Consider the following 26,295-nt stretch of genomic DNA (forward strand, 5'->3'; position numbering starts at 1 on the left):
GCTTTTGTAAGCTGCCAACCCTGTTGCCTGTAACCCTACAATGGGTTACAATGCTGGTAACCCTATGGTTAGCCTCCTATGATATGGACTCTGGAAGCTTCAGCAGTTAGATCTTTATATATTCTTTTAAAGCCATCAGATTTGTTCTTCAGGGGTGAGTATGAAATTCTTCCACGTTCACATACTTCTCTAATGAACAGTTTAAACAAAACACATGATATTTAGAGGTTCAAGAAAGTATCTTTTGAACATTAAACACTATTAAATTCTTCATCCCAAACAAGGCCAGCTCTATAATAACTAAAACAAGGAACCTCAAAGTCACTCCTTAAAGACTGAGGGTGCCATCCTAAAATTGAAAAACTCCAAAGTTCAGCTAACTTTTTTTTAAAAATTTTATTGATTTGAGAGAGAGCGAGAGAGAGAGAGAGAGAGAGAGAGACAATGAGCAGGGGGAGGGGCTAAGGGAGAGGGAGATGCAGGCTCCCAGCTGAGCTGAGCAAGGAGACTAATGCAGGGCTTGATCTCTGGACCCAGGATCATGACCTGAGCCAAAGGCAGATGCTTTACTGACTGAGCCATCCATGAGCCCCAGCTTAGCTAACTTTTAAGTTTTACATAATAGGTAGTAATTTAAAAAAAAAAAAGCTTGCTTGGAATTTATAGATCCAAAGATTATCCAAAAATGTGACCACTTTCTCTGCAGCCTTGAGAGAATGTAAAATGCTAGGTTCAAACTACAATTCTCTACCCAATGTTCCAGTACTGTGCACTACAGCCTCTACCATTCGAGGAGCTGGGGGATGGAACAGAGTGAAGAAGAATTACGGCAATTATAAAACCTCACTGGTACACACTGTCAGGTTAATAACCAGCATTAGCAGAGCTCAGCTATACCATCAGCAACTTGGGGAACAGAGAGCCTGGGGCTCAAAAGCTAAGGCAAAACACTGGGCAAAGCACAGAAGCGAGTGAGAGAGACAGCCAGACCTGGGAAAGCAATCCATCCGCAAAACAAAACGAGTCAACACGCCACTCAAACCCGCTGCTAGTTTTTAGCATAGACTGAGTAGTTAATGACTGCTTAGACTTTTAAGCATAAACATCAAAAGACACGGGACAAGCTTTAAAAACAATCGTCAGAGAGCTGCATGCGTACTACCACAAGGCAAGCAACGGAACCATGATTAATATAAATTACAGAATCAGCGATTACACATGACCACGGATCCACACACTGCTCTTGGAGTTGAAAGCAACTCTGGCCTCACCCCATGCATACTGCAGGCTTTGCTTTCTTTGATGGTTGCTCGGAAGATGCACGGGCAGGAACGCAGCTTAAGAAAAATCAGAGACTGGTGGTAAGACTTTTTTTAGTAGAGAGCGCAAAAGCTCTCTAATTTATAGCAGATTTGCTGCTCATTTGCAGACGTCCTCCCGAGAATTAAAACAAAAAAGGTTTTAGTATCTCTACTTTTAAATACAGATAGAGAAATACAGAAATAATTAGAAGCTACCTAGAGGTATACATGTATACAGGCAAATGTGTGGTTAAAACAAACAAACAATTACACCATAAAGAAAAGTTAAATGCTCTCTAGAAGCACAAAGATCAAAGTGTTAATACTTTGGTTAGTCTGCGCCTCCACAACGGTCAGGACTGGTTCTACACTGAAGACTTGGCACCTGGTACTCAGTAGTCGATGTTGCTGACTGAACAAATGCTTGACCAAAGGGTGTTTCTGTGTCTATGAGCCAGCCAGTCCTCCCTCCACACAGTTGTCATCACAGACCCTAAACAAGGTTCTAAGCTCAACAATCCACAAGAATCAGACAGGTTTTGGACACTGATCACAAAAAATAGCCTTGCCTGGTTGCAGGGAGATGGCCTGCTGGGGGGCAACATGTCACAGCCTCAGAGCAATTCTGCTTGGCGCCCACAGGACCCCAGCATTACCAGCTCTTCTGATTTTTTGAGAGTCAGAAATCAGGATTACTTTTCCGCAAAACATCCTGATTTTAACATGTTGACAAGTAATCTAAAACAAAACCAAACAAAGAATACTATAGGCTACTGTTGTCTCTGTCCAGCGGGGAAGCTCTCTGGTCTTAACTACATGGTCCCCACCTAGAGGAAGGAGCAGGCATAAAAATGCCCCCCTTGGGGTGCCTGGGTGGCTCAGTGGGTTAAGCCTCTGCCTTCAGCTCAGGTCATGATCTCAGGGTCCTGGGATCAAGACCCACATCAGGCTCTCTGCACAGCGGGGAGCCTGCTTCCCCCTCTCTCTCTGCCTGCCTCTCTGCCTACCTGTGATCTTGTCGAATAAATGAAGAAAAGTCTTTAAAAAAAAAAAAAAAAACCCTCCCATACTCACTATCACATGATACTGAGTACTCAGTGGCAATACAGGACAATTTACACACAACCCTACATCAGACAAACTCAAACTGGAGGAAATGAGGCATGACAGGGCTGCTCCCAAACTCAGAGCACTGAGACCTGAGAGACCAGGTCTTGTTTTTTTTTTTCCTAGGAAAAAAAAAAAAAGAAAGGAAAAAAAAAAATCACCCAGCCCAAAGAACCATTTAGGTAGGGAAGAGTTGGAGTGAGGACAGGAGTCTTTGATGCTGACACTGCAAGCGTTCTTGGAGATAATCCATCTCCTTCCATGGTGGGCTGAGTAACAACCCCCAAAGATGTCCAAGTCCTAATTCCGGGAACCTGGGAATGTTACCTTATATGGCAAAAGGGATAGCAGACGTGATTTAAGTTGAGGGCCTTGAGATGGCCGATTATCCTGGATCATCCAGGTGAGCCCCACGGAACCGGAAGTGTCACTGTCAGGGAAGACTGGACTCTACTACAGGAGGTAACGTGATGTGGAAGCAGGAAGTGGGGTGACACGGTCAGAAGCTGGAAGAAATGACCATACTCCAAAGAACATGGACAGTCACTTGAAGCTTCAAAAAAGGCAAGGAAATAAATTCTCCCCCAGACCTCTGAAGGAGCCAGACCTGCTAACACCTTGAGTTTGAGCCCAGGGAAATGGATTTCAGGGCTTCTGACCTCCAGACCTGTATGTGAATAAATGTGTGTTGCTTCAATAAAGCAAACATGCATGGGACATATGAGTGACCAATGCACACTTGTGTACTCGGGAGAGTCTAAGAGTCCCATGACAGTGACACACAAACACAGCCGGTGTCCCTTTATTAAGTCCCTCCTTGAACAGGCCAACGGACACTATAAGCGAAACCCTGGGCATGCAGTGATCGCTAGACTCGGTAGGAGAAAGGGCCCTCGTGCACAGAAACCGACAGCTCCCAAGTCAACCGTTGGGGCTGAAAGGATGGTATTCCTTGCCAAAAACCTGACTCTGCTCCCTGACTGAGATGTTCCCCCGTATGGATCTGTTAAGCACTCTCTAACCTTGTCAAATGCTCAATCTGGTAACTGTGCATGAACTAGGAATTAGACTTTTTTTTTTTTGGTAATGCATTTGGAATGCAATGACGATCTCTCAGCTGATAGACGTTTCTCAAACCCAGCTGCTGAATTTAGAAGCCACGGCCACCTCGCTGTACGACACAGCCATGCAGAAAAACTAAAAGCAGTCAGAAGACAAATCGAAAGATACACAAAGTTTTGAGATTTCATCCTCCTTACAGGGATCAGTGGCTGACACAGCAGAGTCTCTCCATTTGAAGGAGATTGATTATTTTCATTCTTTTCGCTCATGTGATCACCAGGAAAACCAAGTTTCCAGAATCAGGACGTTGCTGGCAATCTTTCTGATGTCACGTGAGCGAGGAGCATGCAGCCCGCTCCTCCGGCTTCCTTCACTCGAGCTGTGCGTTATGAGCGGAGGGAAGGAGCCTGAACGGCTGACACGTCAGGGGACCAGGAAGGAACCGTGATTGTGTGAGAACTGACAACATCTGCACCTCAGAAAGAAGCCTCAACACCACTCCAACCCACGGCGGGTCCGCCTCTGCTGACCTTCCCCTCCTGTTACCCCCATCCCAAGTGTCTGGTTCGAGTCACAACCTGCCGACACAGGAGGGGACAGGATCCGCTCAACTTTCCTAGTCCTCACCACCAAAATCGACTGCCCAGCGCACAACGAAGTCACTCGAAATCAGGTCCCCTTTCTGAACTCTGCAAAAGACACTGGCAGAAACCTCCCAGCACATTCCAACAAAAAAACGTCGAGAGATCTGATGTTATTCCTCCCATTATGGAATTAAATTACTCTCTTCCTCCCACCTCCCCCTTCTTCCAAACCTAAAGCCGCCTCCTCCTGAAGGCTCCTCTTTTCCGATGGCCCTTGTTTCTTTTCCCTCAACTGTGAGCAACTACAGATTACTCTTCACAACTCCCTTTGCACACGGTCTTGTATCTGATTCTTACAAAGTACGTGACAGAAAGTATTATTCTCCTGATTTCACAAATGAGGAGAGGAAGCCTCAAAACAGTAAAGTGACTTGTCCTCTGTCAGGTGAGTTTATGACCACGTGTCTCCTGGGCCAGTTCTCACATCGTGACATGTTCCCAGAGGTCTGCAATAAAATGCATTATTCCGGCCAAAGGGCTGGTAAAATTCCATTCAAATACTGATACGGTGTCTGGTATGAACAAGTAAATGGGATGGCAAAGCTGGACATTTACGGGAGATATCCTGGGAACTCCTAGAGACCACCACAAGCTCAAGCGAACAGGCACTCTCCAGCCTCGCTCTCCTGATAAAGTTGTTAGCGCGAAGCATCCGTTTCAGGTGTACCGGTGTTCCTTGCTTTTGGCCCCCGAGCTTCACACATCTTTTTTCTTCCTTCGCTGCAACAAAAAAAAACTTGTCTTTTTTTTTTTTCCCCTTTCTCACTTGATACTTCTTTCCTGGATGAAGCTACTATCTGACCTCCAATCAAAAAAACACCTAAAATGTTTCCTTTCACACCAAAGACATGTCAATGGCTAAACCAACTATTTAGAAAGGTCATTTTAAGACAAACTCACAGATACCACAGCAGCCTTTTGAGGATCCAAGAACCAGGAAGCTAGGAAAATACCAAATTAATTTCAGTAACTTCATCACCGTGTCTCCTATTCCCCAAATGCCTACAGTTTATTAAGAGCCTGCAATGTTGAGCAGACAATTCCCTGGGCACTCTGGAGTTCCCATCTTCAAAAACTTCACAGAATAGAAGTATCGGCTGTGTTTTATAGATGTGGAACAAGAGTTCAGAGAAGGGAAATAGCTTGCCCCAAGACACTCAGATGGGACATGGTGAGGCCAGGTTTTGAAACTAGGTCACGTCTGCTTCCCGCGCCAGGATTTCTTCTCATGCACCCTGCTGCCTCTCCAGATAGAAACTCGCTACCTATCAAGCTTCCCCGGCCTGTCAGCAGAGCTATTTTCGGCAGTGGTACAATTTCACCACGCGGGAGCCAGGCTCATCAAATGAGATAATGCACAGAAAAGCTCTGAAGAGTTGCAACTATCATTAACAGAAGATCTGGGGGAAATTTGCAAAACCAAAAGAACCAAATGTCACCCATGGTGCTAACCGTGGGACTCAACCACCGTACCCGGCGGCCAACTCGGGTCTTCTGGGGGGCTCCCTCCTTCCACACAGGGATTAAGCAGCAGTGCCCATGCCTGAAGGGGTAGCTGGTGTCCCAGATAAGACGCACGCTTCAAAGTTTTTAGCAAAGCAAACGGGAGTTAGGCCAACTCTTTCCTCTTGATTTTCCTCTTGATTGCAAGATTGAACATGTACTTAAAAGTAACAGACACTTTGAAATAAATTAACTTCTAAGAGAAAGGGACATTTTGAAGATTAAATTATACCACATGAATGAAGCAAACAATTAGCAATCAATACATACCCAATAGTTATGAACACAAGATGAAAAGGTAATTCATAAAAGAATACATAAAAATGGTCAAATAAGGAGCTGATCAATCTTACTAATAATCAGAGACATGCAGATGCAAGGGACACTTTAGAGAAAGGAAAGCTGACCTCCAAGGCTGGCAAGGATGCAGGGCAAGTGAGCATTCGAATCAGTACACGTTTCCAAGGGTGTGGCTTGATGAAAAACAGATCAAGGTATTAAGTTTAGGGAACAAACCCCCTGATTCAGCAATTCCACTTGCAAAAAATAAAACTAGAGAAGAGTCATGGATAGGTACAAACGTATAATCACAAAATGTTCATCTGCATTTGACAGCTATCACAAAAAGCTGAAATTCACTGTATTAAACACTGTAAAAAAACACTGTATTAAGAAAATACCATCCAGTCCCTTAAGATGTTGCCAATATTTAATGGCAGGGAAAGGTAGTCATGTTCCGGAGTTAAACAGAAAAATCAGGGGCACCTGGGTGGCTTCAGTCTTAAGCATCTGCCTTTGGCTCAGGTCATGATCCCAGGGTTCCAGGATCGAGCCCCGAGTTAGGATCCCTGCTCAGTGGAAGGCCTGCTTCTCCCTCCCCCACACCCCCTGCTTGTGTTCCCTCTCTTGCTGTCTCTCTCCGTCAAATAAATAAAATCTTTTAAAAAATAAAAAATCAAAATTAAAATAAACGGAAAAATCACAGAAGGGAAGGAAAGGGAAAAATGCTCAGAATCCTATGTGCCGAATATTAAGTTATGTCTGGATGGTAAGAATTTGGGGTGAGTTTTTTTTTTCTTTTCTTACGTACATCTTTTTATTTTTACTTATCTGCACATTCTAAGTTTTTCATAAGGAATTTATACCAATAACAAATAATTTTAAAGTACTTAAATGTGAAGGCATATAAAGCTAACCTAGCCCAACACCTGGCATTTGTATGAGCTTGAAAATGCCAGCTCCCATCCCCCCATAACTCTTCCCCAATACCTAGTTTACCATAGCAAAGAGGGATTCAGCAGAGAAACTGTCAGTGGCCTAGGGCACGATCGAGCAGCAGGGATCACACGTGCCTCAATCCTCCCTACAGACACCACACATTGCACACAGCCTGCCTCAGAGCTGGCTTTCACAGACTCGTGAAAATCAGTTTGATTTCAGACTGGATGAGCTGCTTGGGAAGAGCTTGGTCAGGACTGTGCACTACTTCTTGGAGCAAGAAGGCAGCAAGCAGAATGGAGAGGGCCCAGGCACAGGGCCCGAAGTTCTCTGCTCTAGTCCTGCAACCCACGACTCAAGAGCTGTGTGATCTCAGGCACGTTACCTCACCTCTCTGTGCTTTCATTCTGACTCAGTTTTAGACAGCTGTGAACACTGGGGTGAGAAATAAGACCCATGTGGAATCTTTGTGAATTCTTCTTTTTTTAAAGATTTTATTTATTTAAGAGTGAGAGAGAGCACAGGCTGGCAAGGGTTGGGGGTGTGGAGAGGGACAGAAGCAGACTCTCTCTGGTCTCGATCCCAGGACCCCAAGATCAATCAAGACCTGAGCCCGAGGCAGATGCTTAACCAACTAAGCCACGCAGGCGCCCCGAATCTTTGTGAATTCTAAAGAGCTGTCGATATGGGATAACATGACAGTGATCAATACGTACCAATTTGGAATAATTAAGTACATTTTACAGGTAAGAGTGAAAAGGAAAAATATCCTATTGGTTTTCACTTTCATTTCCCTACAACTACACAAGAAACTGCTTTGATTCCGATTTTGGTCCTCTTTGTAAGAGATAATTCCGTCCCAGGAGAGGGCTAACTCCGCCCACCTTGATAGTCTTTCCTCAACCCTCGAGAAACATTAAAAGCGCTGGAACACGAGCTTCCTCGCCGCCGCCGCCTCCCCATCAGGCACACAAACACTCTCTCTCCCGCTCTGTCCTGCTCTCGACTGCACGAGCACACAATCTTAGATCTTCTCTAAGTCCACTTAGGAAACCCTGATTTGCTTTCAGAGACAGCATGATCGGAACGTGGCTTCTAACTAGGACCCAGAACACCGAGCAGCACTCCTGAAGATCCACCAGCTCACAGATGTGCAACGACTAGATTCCAACCACGTCACATGAGTCGTTAGGTAAGAGGACACTTCCTCTTCAACTCATTTAGTTGGGCTTGCACAGATCATGACATGTAGTGTTATCTAGTAAGTCAGAGGAATATAAAAAATGTAGGCAAGAAACTCCTGCTTTTGGAATTTTGACCCATCTACCAAAGACTTCAATTCAAGAGAGCTTTGCAAGAAGGCCCTACTGGTGACCCCCAGATATTATTCTTGAAAACGCTAAGGACGGGTGTCTGAAGTTTGTGGACAGGCTGCCATAAGGGCAGGAAAGCACATGGGCCGCATCGTACGGAAAATTCAAGGGTCCACAGGGTTTCAACTGGCAACATGCCTTTTATTATGAAATCTGTAATAATTCCCAGGATAACCATCTCATGTTAACAGTTTTTATTTGACAAACAATAGACACATCTGTATACGGATGACCAAGATATCTTTACCCTGGTGAAATCGTTTTGCCATGTTACAAGTATATTCAACAATGCTTTCAAGGTTCTTTCGTTTTCAGGAGAGAAAAAGCAAGCTGCTGAGAAAACGCACCATATAAATAAAAGTATGTAATGCAGCGTATTCATCCTGTCCCCATTTAAAATTTGAAAATAAGCAGTTCTATAAAGCCAAAAGTGGTTCCTTTCCTGGGCCAAATTTCTGTTTGAGAGCTGAAGCATGCAATTAACGGGTTGCCTCAAACTTTAGTTAGAGAGCCAAAATAAAAATCACACCCCTTAAGATCTTGTATGCACAGAGCGCTGGCTACTTGCTTCATATTAAGTATTTGGTTTCATAGGCCCTCTCTGATTTAAGAAACACATACTGAGTCCAAAAGGACACATTTCCTTCTAGTACAAAAACACATCATTAATAAACAGTCTAATTACAAACAAATTATATAATGCTGCGTGAGGCTAGGGTGGCAGCGGCAAGGAAACTCTATATTCTTCGAATAAATTCTAAGATCACCAAGGCATTCTAAATGAACCTTAAACAGAGGCATTAATATTTAAATATTACAATTTCCACTTAGGGGGAAAAATAAAACCACATTATTGATAGGCCAGCACACTCAAAACCAATAATGTCACAAAAACACATGCCCTTGTGTAATCTGGCAGAACAGGCTGCTCCCTGAATACAATGGACCTTTTTATTAAATGGATCTTTTCACCCTTGGCATTTTATACAAAAAACAAAAACCAAAAAAAAAAAAAAAGAGAGAGAGAGAGAGAAAAGGAAAAAGAAACAAACATGACACTGGTTAACGGTCTTCAGTTTGAACTATTTCACCAAGAAGTACAAGGCCTAAAAGATACGTTAGGAAAGTAAAAGGCATTATTTAACAAAAATGAAAGCAAGACTGGCTGAGGAAGAAAACTGTATTGAGACACCAGGGCTTTTGTTTGACTGTACCACGGAGCAACAGAGCCCTCTAGTGGAGGGGAGAGAGAACTGTAGGAAGACCTTTCTCGGGCTAACTTCTCAGGACCATCGCTATGTTACTCTAGTAAAACCAAAATATCTAACTACCTGAATTGGGTATTACATAAAATAACTTCCAAATTTTCATACCTGTAATCGCAAATCAGGGTGGAAGTCTTATTTTTTAGATATTCGCGTTAAATGATGATCTTGCACCATTCTGTCACTGAACAAGAGCTTCCCCAACCCCCTCTCGTTATATAGTCACCCTCATCAGTGAAATCCTAAACCTACATGTAAGTGTGAAATTCAACTCTTGTCATACGACAAGCACGAGCTCTAATCAGATACATATATATAATTTATATAGCAGTATATGTATATATATTTATATATATATTTAAATGGTTTTTATATGTGATTACCAACGATGAGGGTCATTAGAATATTTCATTTGGTCTCTTCCTTTGGATACATAACTTCACAGATACTTTTTTTTTTTTAAGATTTTATTTACTATTTATTTGAGACAGAGAGAGCATGAGCAGGGAGAGGAGCAGAGGAAGAAGAAGCAAACAATGGAGTATTACTCAGCCATCAGAAAGGATGAATACACACCACTTGCATCGACATGGATGGAACTGGAGGAGATCATGCCGAGTGAAGTAAGTCAAGCAGAGAAAGACAATTATCGTACAGTCTCACTCATATGTGGAACATAAGGAATAGCGGACCACAGGGGAAGGGAGGGAAAACTGAGTGGCAAGAAATCAGGAAGGGAGACAAACCAGGAGAACCTCTGGATTCCGGGAACCAAACTGAGGGTTACAGAAGGGAGGGGATTGAGGGAATGAGGTAACCAGGAGAAGGGTATTAAGGAGGGCATGTGTGGTGATGAGCACTGGGCGTTATAAGCAACTAATGAATCACTGAACACTACAACAAAAACTAATGATGTGGTATACGTTGGCTAACTGAACATGAGAAAAAAAGATTTTATTTACTATATGAAAGAGAGAGAGAGAGACAGCACATGTAGGAAGACGGGGAGGGGGAGAGGGAGAAGCAGACTCCCCGATGAGCAGGGAGCCAGACGCTGACATCACAACCTGACCTTGAAGGCAGATGCTTCACCCACTGAGGCACGCAGGAGCACCTTTTCTGATACTCTAAAGGTTTCCACAAATACTCAATTCCATGTACTCTGAACCAGACCACACAATCTCCATGGATATTCAATGTCTAAGAATATTTAACCGCAAAATGGTTGCTTAATTCATAAGGTACTAATTCTCAATTTTAGGTAGTATCATTCAAGGACTTTTTCCAATACTGCCAAAAATCTCAAGAGCACCTCAGAACAAAATAATTTTTAAATTTTTACTTGTAATATATGGATATACTTTAGCATAAAAGAAGAGTGGTCACAAATGTTTGGAGCTTTGGGTTTTTTTTTAAGTTTTATTTATTTATTTTAGAGAGAAAGCAAGTGAGCTAGGGGAGGGGCAGAGGGACAGAGAAAGAATCTCAAGCAGATTCCCCGCTGAGCATGGAGCAGCAGAGGGCTCAGTCCCAGGACCTTGACATCACAACCTGAATTGAAACTGAGCCACCCAGGGTGCCTGGGTGGCTCAGTGGGTTAAGGCCTCTGCCTTCAGCTCAGGTCATGATCCCAGGGTCCTGGGATCGAGCCCCACATCGGATTCTCTGCTCTGCAGGGAGCCTGCTTCCCTCCTCAATCTCTCTCTCTGCTGCCTCTCTGCCTACTTGTGATCTCTGTCTGTCAAATAAATAAATAAAATCTTTAAAAAAAAAAAAAAAAAAGAAACTGAGCCACCCAGATGCCCCACTGGTCACAAATATTTTTAATTTAATATATTCCCAAAAGGTTATTTAGATTACTTTAGAAATTTTCCTTCTACTAACGAGCACAGATTCTTAAAAAGAAGATAAATGCCAAGATCCCATTATTCTGAGTCTTGTTGACAATCAGAAAGGAAATTGCCATCAGGCATCAGGATCCCAAGTGTAATGATCCCGTATGAGCAGGTTTTGACCAAGAAAATGACTGTAAGGTAGCCTATGGCCTCAGATTTATGGGATCTTTTAGAATTACTGAGGGAAAAAAAAAGGTCAACACATGGTTTAGGATAGAAGGCAAAATTCAGTAACTAGCCATGGAAAAGAGAGCAAAGAACTGAAGGTATAAAGGAAGCTAGTCCAGTTTCTAATTTTGAAGTGTGGGTTTAAAAGTCTTAAGAACGGGGTCGCCTGGGTGGCTCAGTGGGTTAATGGCTCTGGGTTTGGCTCAGATCATGATCCCGGGGTCCTAAGATGGAGCCCCACATCAGGCTCTCTGCTCAGCAGGGAGCCTCCTTCCTCCTCTCTCTCTGCCTGCCTCTCTGCCTACTTGTGATCTCTGTCCGTCAAATGAATAAAAAAAAAAAAAATGGTTAAAAATCTTAAGACGGATACACTTCTCTACATGAAGAAAAGCACTCTTCCTGTATCACTGCAGAACTGGGAGAATTCACCCCAGATCTGAATTCACCATGGTGGTCATTAGTAGGATAAAAGAACATGGTAACTACGTTTCACGCTGTAATTTAAACACATGATTTAGGAACAAGACCCCAAGCTTTAAAAAATGGGCTCGCAAAGCCAAAAAAAGCAATTTCAACATTATACTATCATTTTGGGATTCCTACAAGGAAATCTGATACCTTCATTTTGTTTCAAGGAGAACAAATTTAGGGGTGACTACCATGCTTGAGCATGTACATTTTATATTCAAAAGATATCAATTTTGATGTTTAAATAAATATACACAATTAGAATCTATGTAATAAAACGTAGCAAGGGGATAACATTACAAAAATACCAGAAAATGAAGTGTCGGTCCTAAAATACAGTTCACTGGTATAGACCCAAGAGGCCAGCTTGTATTTGTTCAGGGAAAATAGTTCTGTTCCTGGTAATGGGTCCTCTGGCTCAAAAATCAAAACCAAACCAGGCTATCCTAGATCTAAAGTCGCGACACTGATGTAGCCCAGCAATAGGAAGGTTCAAAAGGCCAAAGGAATTTTTCATCCTGAATAAATCCTGAAAGGGATTTAAAAGTCAAATTGTAACCACTGGTGGTTTAAGACTGCAAGGAGAAAGTTCTATCATCATTGCCAATAAACATTACACTGAAAATATTTAATTTGCTCATACTTCTTACTTTCCTTTCCTTAAAGACTTTTGTTTTTAAGTAATCTCTATACTCAATGTGAGGCACGAACCCATGACCCCTAGATCAAGAGTCACATGCTCTACCAACTGAGCCAGCCAGACGCCCCTTGTTACTAGTCTTTAAATGGACGTTTGACAAAACCTGGATTTCACTCCTTAAATGTGATGGTAATTCTGTATGCCCGCTGCAACAGACTTTAAATTCCAACAAAAGGCCCTGCTAACAGGAGACCATCAACAGGGTAGGTGCTGTCTCACATTGAGGCATTCAATTAACCCCTCATGAGAAGAAACCTGCCTTTGATGAGCACACGTCAGCCCTCAGATGCAAGCCGGCAGCACTTTCCACTCACCTATTTAAATACAAAGACAAATCAGCGCAACTGACAGGCTGAGTCTAGAAAAACAGCTGTGGGATCCTCCGTGATGGGAAATGGCCTAACCTAAAACAGCCCCTCTCCCGAGACTTCCCGGCAAGGCTTGTATTTAATATTATCCCCAGTACAGAATGGCTGAATCCGTTTCCACTCATTTTTACCAAATCAGAGCCATCACGCAAGTCGCTAAGTCCAGAGAGTCGCGACACACCTGCCCCCTTCCTGCTCCGAGCTACGTTGAGCACAAACAGAAATCAGTTCCTCCCTCGTCTCTACTGGTTAGCAGTCGGGACTGTGAGGTTCCGGGCCTCTTGGGTTTGCTAGCAGAAGTTTGGGTGAAGAGATGACTTCCCCCTGGATACTGAGATGCTCATCTCCAGAGAGCGGTCGAAGCTACAGCTCTCAATCTATAAAGGTCTTCAGGTTCGGACGCTGGTTGAACAGAGGTCAAGGAGAGAAGCGTTAGTTTCTGAGGAGGCGACATCTGAACGTTCACAGCTCCCTAAAGAAGGGGACAGAGCTGAAGCAAGCAGTGCAAGACACTGGTGGGATGTCCCCAGCAGTTACACAGAGTGTGCCACCAAAAGCCTCCTGTGGCCTGGGGCACCAAATTTATGTAAATGTTATCTAAATTGGGGCTACTTTAGAGAATGTTGGGGTGATCTTACTTTGAAAGAGATTACATCCTCTAATGCAGGGGCTTTCCCTATAAAGGGCCAGATAGTTAAGTATTTTAGGCTTTGCAGGCCATACCATCTCTACCGTAATTACTCAGTTTTGCTGAAAGCACACAAAACTGCCATAGAAATAAATGGAAGCAAATGGGCGTGGCCACGTTCCAACAAAACTTTAGTTACAACATCAGACAACAGTCCGATTTAGCCCGTGAGCCACTGTCTGCCAAACCCCCATCTAGACAGCCGAACCCAAACAACAGCAATACCTAGTTGCAGACTTTAAGTGTAAAAACAAAGATTTCATGAACTTCTAATGCTTTATTCTGACATCTCCTCAGAATCCTTCTATCTTCCAGAATCACCCTGATCTTTTTGACCTGAATTAAGTGGGAATCCCTCTAACTGCCTTAGTACTATAAACTACTGGAAATTCTAACTACAGCTTCAGCTCACTTACAGCCAGAGTAGGAAGACAATAACACAATATCTGCCCAGAGGCCACATCAAGGGGGGTGGCATCCTAGGTAAACACTGAAGCTCATCAAGGAAAGGTGTCTCCTCTTATCACCTGATCATCCCCTCCCACCATGGAGACAGCCTCACTGATAGCAATTCCAACAAAGCAATGCCTGTGGAGAATTTAAAAAATTAAAAATAAAGAATCACTGGGAATGCCAGGTTTGTAAATCAGCCTTTGCAAAGAAAACCAGGTTACCCACGTTTTTAGTCTTGGAGCCACCATACCAGTAAGTACTGGTATGCTTTGTGGCAGCCCACTCTACTTCAAAGAGAAGAGACGTCCACAAGGCTAAAGGTTGGACAGCTAATACACAGAAAACAGGCTCTTGTGAGCGGCGAAAGGAAAGTGGACACCAACACTATTAAAACTTGGGAAGGAGATGACTCCTGAGTGCCCGTGTGTCTTGGAAGTGAAGACGCCCAATTCACTCTGCATTCAGTTACTTCATTTGAAATGGGCAGAAAAGGGGTTACTGCAATTTATAAATGGACGTGTTTCATAGTCCAGGAGAAGGAAGGACTTTATCTAGAAGCCACAGCCTACCTGGGCAAGGACACTTTCCAAGGCAGGCATGCAGGATACGAGAGTGAACTCAGCAACAACAAAAAGCCGGGCGCCCATCTCCAGCCTCTTGTCTTTAAGCCCAAAACCACTGCTGCAGACTGAAAGTGATTCGCAAGGATTTGCTTGCTTGGAATTTTCAGTGCGGTATTATTTCAAAAATCAAGAATAAAAATCTTCCACACCCACCAAGACCTATTCTTCCCAAGAGAGGAGAAGGTAGGGGGTGAGCGGAAGTGCCACAAGCAACCTCTGCGGGAGGGCCAGAGCGGGCGGAGAAGTGCGGGAGATTGCTAGGAAGGGCTGGTCGCCCCAGACCTTCCCGACACTCCTCCCGCTCTAAGCTTTAGGGTTTGCCACCACATCCAACTGGACCACAGAACCTGCTTGCAGTGTCTGCCAAGTCGACTGTGGACATCAGAAAGGACCAGTCTTCGAGAAAGAGGAAGTTGAGAGGAGCTTCAGGGAGCAGTGAAGAGGCACGGAGTTTACTCAAAGCGGCTCCAGGGCCATCGAATAACACGTTTATTCTCGATGCTTCAGAACCCCCTCCTTTATGATCAGAGAACCAACGACACAAAGCTCTTTGGATGTTCTGAACCAACTCAGCTAGTCCCGGATCACGATGTCACGAGTCTGCTGCTGCCGATCTCTGACGCAGCATTAGGAGCATCCAAGGTCCGCCAACGTCAGACAGAACAAAGCTGGAACCCTTATGCAGAACATAACCAGCAGTCACATATCTTACTAATTAAAGGAAAAAACTGTCTCGCTAGAAGAGTAAAAGAATGAGATCTTTTAGGTAATTTTCTGGTTAACTGAGTGTTAAATAAAAAGAGATGTTTTACTTAGTCCTTAAGTACTTATTTTGTCTCAATTATTCTCCACTGCATTGGTCCACACCCTCATAGAGGAGCCGTCAATGCAATCAACACAACACAGTGTTTCCTGAGTGACCGAGGAACCAGTTGTTATTTTTAATACAGCATCATCAGTTTCAATATCAATGATGATTATATAGAATCCCACCCCAATAGAGAAGTTCAGAAAATTGGACTGAACATATTCTGAGCCTAGGGTGAGGTCTAAGAGTTGATTTTAAATAAATCCCTTTCTTTTTTTTTTTTTTTAATTCCATTTGCCTCTCTGCCTTCATAGATGAGTGCAGTCAAGAGCTCTGCTCCGGGACTGCTGCTTGTTAAGACCGTAGAGCCTCTGCTATGCAACAGCTGATTCTCTAAGAATGCGTTTTCACCTCCTGCGCTTCCCCTGATGATGCCGGGAATGCTTGAGGAGGTTCGAGAAGGGGTCACTGACAATGAAGAAGGATGGAGAAAGCAGACAGCGCAGGAGGTGCACGAGGGCATGAGGAGACAAAGCTTATGAAAGAGAAGGCAGTGGGGGAGCTGTGAAGGGTCAAAGAGCAGAGAGAAATTGCCAGAAACAGCCCAGTGTACTTTGTTTGGTCTATGTAAATTAACCTGAAGACACAAATCCTTACTCAGAGCAGTCTGGTTCTTACAGGTACGTATGCTGTCAGTGGATCAAAACAAAGTAACACTAAAACCACGTGGAAAGCTCTTGTCCCAGCATCTGCTCTGCCCGTTCCTTTCAGCAGCCTTGTTCACTAGGGCAAGGACGGCCTCTGAAGCCATCCACCTGTGCCGATCACTGCAGTTAAACTGGTGGTTCCAACAGTTAATCCAGAGGTTAAGACAAGGACTAATTCCCCAACTTTAGAAAGAAACAAGATCCTGTTACCAAACGAAAATGATACTCTCAGTGACCAGCTGAAACCTGCAGTGTCCTTTGTTCCAAAGTCATGATAGGCTGTCGCTCCTGATATTCCATCCATTACCAATCAATTTGGGTTTCAATAACCCAGGTCATTGAAATGTGTCCAGACACCACACAGACCAAGCTGGAAACCCTTAGACGGAAGCTGGTGTCTCTAATCCCTGAATACCAGAACAGCCACAGTCTTTTGCTGAGTGTTCAGCTCTCAGAGAATTCAAGGTCAGCCCCTCCACGGCCTTCCATGAGAAGAGTGAGGTTTAAAAAAAGAGGCCAGGATCTTAACAAAACAGTAGCAGGAAAGGCTAAAAATACATGTTTACATTAGAGAATCACTCTAAAAGATTTCATTGTAGTTCAAATTTAAGTGGATTTCAAGACAGCAGGGACGAAAAAACCACAACAACGACTGTAAGGGATGGCCTACCTATTCCTGAATTAGCTCCGGTGACCACGACCACTTTGCCGGTGAAGTCGCGGCCCTGGAGGATCTCCATGGCAGTGGTGCTGCCGTCGTATCTCTGCCTGCTGGTTGGCTTCGTAGGGTTATCATCCACCGTGAATGCCAGTCTCGGGTCCAAATAGGTGGTTCTTTTATTTATATGGCTGCAGAGAAAAGGAGGAGTTACACATGAACTTAACAACATCAATGCCGAGTAGGTAAGCTGATAAATTACAGTACATCTGTACAAAATAATACTCCATGGCCATTCAGCACCACTGTCTTAAAAAATATATACAGGAAAAAATGCTCACAAAACTTTAGTGGAGAAGGACAGGGTCCTACACAATTCACCTACCTTTTTTTTCTTTGAAGAAAAACAGACTTGGAGAATAAATTTAAAACAATTAAAAGTAGTTATTCCTACTGGTAAGATTACAGTTATATATTTTTCTAGATTCGAGGTATATTATTTTTACAACAAAAAATTTCTACTGAAAACCAAAATGACTGAGTTTCTATATAGACACTTACTCGACAAAAAACACTTGTCCGTTCTCATCAGTTTCTTGTTCCCATCCATATGGCAAATCTGAAACACAGGAAGACTGACAGGTCTACGTGCGGCAGGGATGCGGCAAACGGAGGCCCATCCCTTCCAGCCCCCGCCCCAAAGCCTTTCCCACCGACCAGCAGCCACGCTGGGCCAACTCAGGCCGTGTGTACCAACCGTGGCTGTTACAAAAAGCCCAAGAGAAATCACCCTCACCACTCCACCCCTCTCTCATTGCCGCCTTCTGCCATATCCCGGGAGCTCCGAAAGAGAGCCCGATTCCTTGATGGCTCCCTCCTAGAGAACCTTCCAGGAATGACAGAGCAGCCTGTTCCCTGATTGTGACAGTTCTGCTATCTAATTAATGCTTTAAATGCAAGGTTCTTTGCTTTATGACAACCACATACAAACCTCCTGCTATTCGTTTTCTTTTTCCAGTCTTTGGATGCTCCCACTGGGTCTTCTCCTCAGCATGACTGTTTAAAAAAAAAAAAAAAAAAAAAAGTTAAAACTCCACAAAAAAATAGTAAACGAAGGTTACACTACTAAAAATTAATCAACTGCATTGCTTCCCCCCTCCCCCCGCCCAAACAACACTATTTCCCAAGAGAAGTAAAGCCAGAGTTCAGAAAAGACAAATTCAGAACATAAATGCTCTGGTCCAATTCCCTGGATGGGAAGGAGAAGCAGCCCGAGGAAATCTCCTGAAAGCCTGTCTCTGTGAGTGGGCTGGGGAGGACGAGGAAGAGAAGCGGACGGGAACCCCTTGGGTCAACTTGAGGAAGCTTAGTGAATCACTCAGAATATCCAGAGATGTTTTGCATTTGTTTTCGTTTTATCTCAGGAGAGATGAACAAGCATCAGTCTACTTGATGATACTGATATTCAGACATCATTTAGCTATAATATTAATCTTAAGTATTTACTCTTTCCACAGATATAACTTTGAAATGTTTTAAGCACTGACTCCTAGTTGTTCCCAAGAGGTATTTAAGAATGCAGTTAGAATAGGTCACCTCACTGCAAGTTACTCAACTTCAGAGCCTCAGTTTACCTATCTGCAAAATGGAAATGATCCTAAAACTCATCTCAAGGAATTGCTATGATAAAGGTATATAAAGGGCAGAACACAGCACCTGACATATAAAATACCATCAAAAGTGCTACCTATTATTTTAAACAAATCAAATACACAAACTAGTCTTACTTCTGTGGTAAATTCAGCATCTCCTCTAACAGCAAACAAAGTTATAATTAAAATCGTGAGCCAATAACAGATGAGAGATACCCGTCAACAGGTGATAAAGAATCAAGAAAAACATAAAATCACTTCATCAGAGAAGCAGCCGGATGTTGCAAGAGGCATTCACAGGGGAGGATGAACTTCTAAAAGTCCACATACTCATGCCAAAGTAGAAAATAATAATTAAGCACCGACATCTAGATGATAAAATCTGAATATGCCTTCCCCACCAGTTACTTTAAAGAGAACAAGGAAAGCACAAATCTGCGGCAGAATTTTACACGTGCCGAGCAAGGTGTTTTTGGGAACTGCAGGCTTCAGGTCTGTCTGCAAACTCTCGGTGGTGGGTTCCACAGCCCTGTTGACACTGGACTCAGGAGGCAAAGGCTTGGGATCCCGCACACCTGTAATCAGTCAGCCAGTCTCCCTGGCCCCACATAGCCACCTCACGGGGCTGTTGGAAAGGTAAGGGACACGCTACTTGTGACAGTGACAGGCAAACAATGAGGTCACTGTACAAACGCAGGGTATCAGCAGCAAGGACCAATGTCTACTTGTACATCAACACCATGAAATCCTACTTGCAAAGAGGGAGAGCCTAAGTCCCCGGAAGGATAAGCTGCTCCTCGTGGACACAACCCCTGCTTCTCCTTGCAAACTGAAGGAACAGTGAGCAAACAAGCCAGACGCCGCCAACGACATACACCTTTCCTGCTCTTTGCTTTCCTCCTCATGCTCCTTCGAGGAAAGTTTACAAATGTGATTTTACATTTTCCTCTGTCTAGTGTTAAAAGTAGTTTGCATCCCACAGGCAGGCAGCAAACTGAGCTTTGAGCCAAAAACACCTGCCCTCTTTAACCCACTAAGTACCCCTGTGAGTGGAACTCGGACCCCCGCAGGCCCGCGTCCAGCTGAAGCCCAGACACCTAGCCCTGGGCTAGCCTGAGGAGTCGCCCAAATGGAAACAGGCGGAATGAAGAAATGCTTTCCGAAGGAATTCGCTGAGAACATTTTTTTTTTCTGTCCTGAAAGACATTTTAAAAAAACAAGATAAATATTGTCACCCCCATATTTTTGACTTTGACAGAAAATGCCTAAGTCAGGGTTTCCTACCACTGGCAGTCCTGACATTTAAGCCAGACGGTTCTCTGCTGTGGGGACTGTCCTGTGCACTGCAGGACGATTAACTGCATCCCCGGGACCTACCTACTAGATGCCAATATACCACGGTTGTGGCAACAGAAAGTGTCTCCAGACATCACCAACTGTCCCCTGAAGGACGCAGTGTCCCTGAGGGAGAACCTCAGGCCTGACACAAGAGAAGAGTACATAATTTGGTAATAAGGATTTCAGAGCCCAAATGCTCATGAGTTCTGGCTTTCCCATTCACCAGCCATGTGCCCTTAAAGAGGTGTTTAACCTCCCTGTGCCTCAGTTTCCCCATCTATAAAATAGGGATAATAGCATCTGCTCCTTGGGGTTACTAAGGACTCAATGAGTTAACATGTGTGAAGAACTAAGAACTGTGCCTTTCAGACAGAAGCATTAATTTAAATAAATACTCACATATAAAACTTAATTAAAAAGTATTCTTAATTATAACCTAAAATGACTTTTTAATGAACAGAAAATCACGACACATGTCCCCAAAGTGTTATCTTCCTCTCCTTTAAACAGAAGCCCTCTTCTATTTTTTTTTTCAATAAGCTTTTTGTCATTTAAAGAGATAATTAGCAGTGGTCTTAATTTAAACCAAAAGGATCAAAATTAAATCCATACCACATTACATGGATATCACTTTCAAGTATGTTATTCCAGAAATTTGTTTTGAAGCATAGTTAACTTGGACACAGACAGCTGGCTGTGAGGAGGGCCAGCCCTGTGGACCAGGGAACCATCTCCTGACCAGGCAAACCTGACTGGCCCTCTGGCTGGCCCTCTGGCTGCCAAGATGCCCGGGCTTCAGAAGTAAAGGGGGCTGGGATTCGAGGGCCCAGGAAGGCCCAGGTGACTATGGCGAGAGTCCCAGACACTGAGACCTTGTCCCTCCATCCCCACCCCCTGGCTTGGGCAGAGGCGCTGCTCTGGACCATGCCAAGGAGGGGAGAAAGGCCCACCAGCTCTCTCTGGTGCCAGTCTGCCCTCAGTGGCACGACCGTCCTCTCCTTGAAAGCCCAGCCTGGTGGGCCCTGGAGCCATGGGACACGCATGCTCTTGTGGTCTGTGAGTACAGCACGGGTCGCGTGGGAAAGCAAGAGGGGCCAAAGAAGGCACGCAACAGGAGAGGGCAGAGGTAGGAGTCAGGGAGCGGGGTCTCATTGGGAGCTACAACCTTTGTCCTCGGGGGAGGCCTTGCTGCAGGAAGACGATTTGAAAACAAGACTGCAGAGGGCAGTCTTCTTTTAGCCCGTTAACCATTTCCCAAACCCCAAGAGAGGACAAGTGACCCTTCCAGAGTTGAAATAAGACAGACTAGGATGCTTGTAGATCAGGAGAGATTAAGGGGGACTGGTGGGAATCCCGGGTTAGGATCGGTCAGAGGCATCCTTCCACCTGGAGAGCTCAAGAACAGAGGGCGGGGGGACTGGAGAGGGGGACCCCAGTGAGGACCCAGCCATAACTTGTCATTATATTCAGTGTAAACAATAGGGCCAGACAGGCCAGTTTGAGACCCAACACTGGGGAGGGAGGAGAGCCTTTTCGGAGACCAAATATTCGGAGACCAATGAATCCCCCAGAAGCACGTGGAGGTGCTGACTGGGGTTGCTGATCTTATTTAGAGAAAGAAGAGCCCAGGCACCGGATGCCATCGAGGAAGGCAGCAGATGGGAAAGGCCGCTCAACATAAACTAGGAGGCAGGGCGGAAGAGCCAGGGTAACACCAGGCTCCAGGCAAACTTGAAAGGAAGTCAGGGAGCCCAGGCTAAGTGGCTAGAATGAAGGTAAGCCCCACACAAAGCAGGAGGCAGAGGAGGGCCCTAACCTCCAGGATGCCACTCCTGTGCACCTTTGTATTGCAGGGGCCCGTATGCCACCTGCTCAGGGAGGCCGGAGGAACTCTTCACTGGAGGAATTAATTCACTCATTCCACAAGGACTTACGTCTCCCGGGTGCTAAGCACCGGGGATTCAGAGGGTAACAAGAAAGGATCCCTGCCCTCATGAAGCTTACAATCTGAGGGAGGAAGGCAGAGCGCAAACAAGGGGAACATGGCAAAGATGACTACAGAAAAGGCCAAGTACCATGATTCAGATAACAAGATGCTGGGAGGAGGGTGCAGCAGTCAAAGATAAGGGGAAGGTCCCTTGAGCATTTAAGCTCAGGGACCTTCATATAGCTCTCCAGGAACCAGGCACCTAGATCTCGAGGCAGAGATAACAGTGAGTGTGGCTCGGAAGCTGCCTGGAGCCCAGCAACAGCCTCACGGCTCCCTGCTGCTAGACTCGCCCCTACCATTCTCCAGACCCAGAAACCACCTTTTGAAAGATATAAATCCGATGGCACTCCCTGGCTCCGAGCCTTCAGTGGACCCCTGGGTCCTGACGATGGAGCCCCAGCTCTTCCATGAGGCACAGAAGGGCGTCCACACCCTGAGGCCTTCCTCTGCTGCCTCAATCTTCCCATCCCTGCTCCACACAGGGGCCACAGGGAGGCCTCCACTCTATCTCCTCTGCCTGGGCTGCCCTCCGGGCCCTGAACACGCCCACTTCTACTCCTGCTGAGGCCAGGCTCGCGTGCCAACTCTCCCCCAGCCCCCAAGGTGCTCCCCACCTACTCACGCAGGCCTCACATTAGCAGGCTGCTGCTCACTAGCCACATACTGCACTGGAACTAGCCACGTGTCACTCTGCCATACAAGACCGGGTGACAAGTGGGTCTTATTTATCTCAGTATAACCAGCGGCCAGCAAAGAGCCTGGCATGTGGTAAAACCCCCGTGTGTCTTGAGTGAATAAACTCACCAAGGTCTATCTTTCTTTTTTCTTTTTTTTTCCCCGGTTTTGTTTCTACCAAGCAACCAAAGACAGCAGTGGCTCACAGCCGTGGGTAGATTAGAATCTCCTGGGGAATTCTTACAACATATCATATCAGTGGAGGCGGGAAGGGCCCAAACCAGTTGAATGAGAATCTCTGGAGGAGGAACCAAGGAAAAAGTATTTTCTAAGCTTTCCACCTGCTGAAAATCACTAATTTACAACCCTGCTTCTCAAAGCCAAATGATAACCTGCCTTACGGGAAAAGCCTATAAAATACAATTCCCCACGCTGGGCGTCTGCTGCATGAAGGCCTCTGATTTCTAGATGTAGGACCACCGACAGGTGATTCTAAGGAGGCTTAGGAGGTGCTGGCACAGCTGCAGAGAGAGCAAGAAAAGCTAAGTTGTTGAGCAGAGCACTTATTAGATCTATGCTAAGTGTTTTAGGTACAGTGTCTGAATTAAAATTCTGTGAACCCATTTTACAGGTGGAAAAACGGTGACTGAGAGTTCTTTCAACGGCTCCAAGTCTCACAGTAAGGGGAGGGAAAAAGGGTCTGCTGGTGTTTCCAAAAGTTTGCCAGGAATTATTGGAGTTCTACTATATATGCAAAGGTATATATGCATATATACATACACATAAATATATTAGGACATTTATTTAAAAAATACATACTCCTAGCTCCCCGCCCCGGACCCCCGAGAAGGGAGCTGGGCACTGGCTTTTTTTTTTTTTTTTTCCTGATTTTTTTTTTTTTTTTTTTTTTTTGGACGAGGGAGTAAGGCCTGCGAGCCACCATGGCACCGTGCAGCGCCGCCTCTGAGCAGCAGAGGGCGCGCCGGGGCGCTGCCAGGTGACACCCCGCAGGACCCAGGGCCCAGAAAGGCTGCCGACCCCTCCTCGGGACCCTGGGAGCCTGCCCGAGGAAGCTCTTGAACTGTCGCGTCCACTTCGCGCGGCCTCCCGAGCGGGAGCGCCGGCCCGAGCCCCTCCGCGCGCAGGTGGCGTTCCAGGCGGCGCGGGGTCCCGGGCACGTGAGGCCGGCAGGGTTCCAGGTGCGGCCCCCTCCAGGTGCGTCCCAGGCCCGGCGGCCCCCCTGCGGCCCCTTACTTGGCGTAGTAAACCCAGCCGTCCTTGGTGGTTCTCTGCTCCCAGCCCGGGGGCAGCTCGTCCTCGCTGTCCGTGTCGTCCAGGCCAGCGTAGCGCAGGGCTGCCATGACGGCAGAGGAGGCGCTCGGTCACCTACTCTCTCGGTCGCCCGCTGCCGGGTCTCCGCGCCCAGGAACTCACTCGGGCTTCAACCAAGCGCCGCGCGCGGCGAGACCCAAACGCTCGCGCCTGCGCACTGCGCCGCCCCGAGCCGCTCAGAAGACTCGGGAGCGAGAATCAGGTCTCCCGCGTTTCGCAGCTGCGGGCGTAAAAGGGGCGGGGCCTGGGAAGAACGGGTAAAAGCACGAGAGGGAGAGCGTACTGCCGCTCGGCTGGAAGTAAAAGCCGGCGGGCGCTCCGTTACCCTGGAGATGGAGCTGAGCTTCGTCCACCTCCCGGCCTTAGGGAAGGGGCGTGGGCCTCCAGTCCTGGTCCAGGATTCCGCCCGTTGCTGAGCGACCCGTAATTACTTCCGCGTTGTTCTGACCAATCCTGCTGGAGCTCCAGCAAATGAGCATCCTGGGAAATGTAGGCCAGGCCCAGCAGGCATGCACCGCGGAGCAGAAATGAGGGATGCGGGGACTGGGTTTTTGGGCTCTGGCCTCTCCGTCTTTCAGAACGTTATGAAGACTGGATGCTCCTGCTCAGAAATTCCAGAGCTTCCCATCACCCAGGCTGACTCAGACGCTTTGTTGTGCATATAACCATAACGTTATAAAACGTGGGAACGTGAAAAATGAAAGTTCCCGCACCTCCTAACAGCCACGTCTTGGAGAAGATGCTCGCAGCCGCAGCACGATTCTGTTCATAAATAAGGGGCGAACGTTTCTAAACAGCTTAATTCCGGGCCAAGAGTTCATAGACTATCTCTTTCCTGGACCCGACACCTCCGTGAGGTGAGCAGTTAGAAGAAAGAGGAGCAGAGGACTAGCGGGCAGCCGAGACGATACGGCTATCCCACAATTACCTACTTACCCGCCTGCTCCTGACTAAACTGACGGAGCACCGCATCTTACGCCTCTTTGTGTTGCTCGCACTTAGTGAAATGCCTAGACCTGCAAGTTCCCTGAATGAAATAAATTAAGGAATCAATGTGATTTGGTAGGTTTGGCCCTCTATAACTCAACCTGGTTTAAAACAAATTCCCAATTTACAAAGTGGAGCACCTGCAAGTATGCTATCAATGTCCTGTGTCAAAACTGGAAGTATAGGGGCGCCTGGGTGGCTCAGTGGGTTAAGCCTCTGCCTTCGGCTCAGGCCGTGATCCCAGGGTCCTGGGATGGAGCCACGCCTCATGCTCTCTGCTCAGCAGGGAGCCCGCTTCCTCCTCTCTCTCTCTCTCTCTCTGCCTGCCTCCCTGCCTACTTGTGATCTCTGTCAAATAAATAAAATCTTAAAAAAAAAAAAAAACTGGAAGTGTATCTTTAACTTAGTTTTGCCTAAGCTGTTTTCCAGAACATTCCCCAACTGAAACTTGCATTACAGGGAAGTCTACTGACCAGGATTCCCGTGGCCTACGTCTCAGAAAAATGCAAGCCTCCATCTCAAAAGTTACGTATCTTTGATTTTTTTTTATTTTTTTAAATTACATATTTAAACAGGTGGGGGTGTGGGGAGGCAGGGAGCTGTGTTGTTTTTTACCTTCAAGTCCTGAAATTGATAATGCTTTGGGATTCCTGCTCTGCGTGCTTTTTAGGGAAGAGATGGCTTTCCTTTGAAGGTCCCCAACCAAAAGCTAACGTAATGAAAATATATTTTAGTCTTAACAGGCCCACTATGGCATCTCAGACCTATGAAAACATCACTCTCCAACCCATATACATGTAAATAAGTTAATTTATTAATATGCTGCTCTTCTGCTCACTCCAATTTAACCCCTTGTCTCTGTCACCCAAGCAAATTTATTGCTTTGATATAAATAGAGATTAGGTCACAGTGACCCCAAATAACGGGGCGGGGAATAAATGGACTCAAACTGAGGAGTGTTAGTCTTTCCAATCATATCTATAGCTCTGCTCAAGGACAGACCGCTTAGCTTTATCCCTGGTTGCCCTCACCAGAACCTCTCTGGGCACCTGTTCCCTAGGACTCAGCATCAGACCACAAGTATGGTATCTTCCCCAAAACTTGCTAGTGGTCCCCTTGCTACGAACATCAGGGTTTCTCAGCCTCAGCACTACTGACATTTGGGGCCAGATAATTCCTTGTCCCCCGTGGGAGTGAGGGGGATGAGCAGTCATGCCCTGTGCATTGCAGGATACTGAGCAGCGTATCTGGCCTCTACCTGCTAGATGCCAGTGGTGCCCCACCCCCCAGCTGTAATAACCAACAAGTCTCC

General features: G+C 45.7%; 1 protein-coding gene across 3 annotated transcripts in view; it reads right to left on the reverse strand.

Annotated features, from left to right (window-relative positions):
* WWOX (WW domain containing oxidoreductase) overlaps positions 1-24,403 on the reverse strand; it is a 940,194-nt gene extending 915,791 nt beyond the window's left edge. For all 3 annotated transcript variants that reach the window (XM_080829455.1, XM_080829456.1, XM_080829457.1), the window contains exons 1-4: positions 23,919-24,403; positions 18,001-18,065; positions 17,571-17,628; positions 17,022-17,200 (exon numbers count right to left, since the gene is read on the reverse strand). In XM_080829455.1, coding sequence (XP_080685581.1) covers positions 17,022-17,200; positions 17,571-17,628; positions 18,001-18,065; positions 23,919-24,025 — 409 coding nt within the window. In that variant the 5' untranslated portion in view covers positions 24,026-24,403. The remainder of the gene's footprint in view (positions 1-17,021; positions 17,201-17,570; positions 17,629-18,000; positions 18,066-23,918) is intronic.
* Between the last annotated feature and the right edge of the window lie 1,892 nt (positions 24,404-26,295).

This window comes from Martes martes (genome assembly GCF_963455335.1).
Source record: "Martes martes genome assembly, chromosome: 17".
Taxonomy (NCBI): domain Eukaryota; kingdom Metazoa; phylum Chordata; class Mammalia; order Carnivora; family Mustelidae; genus Martes; species Martes martes.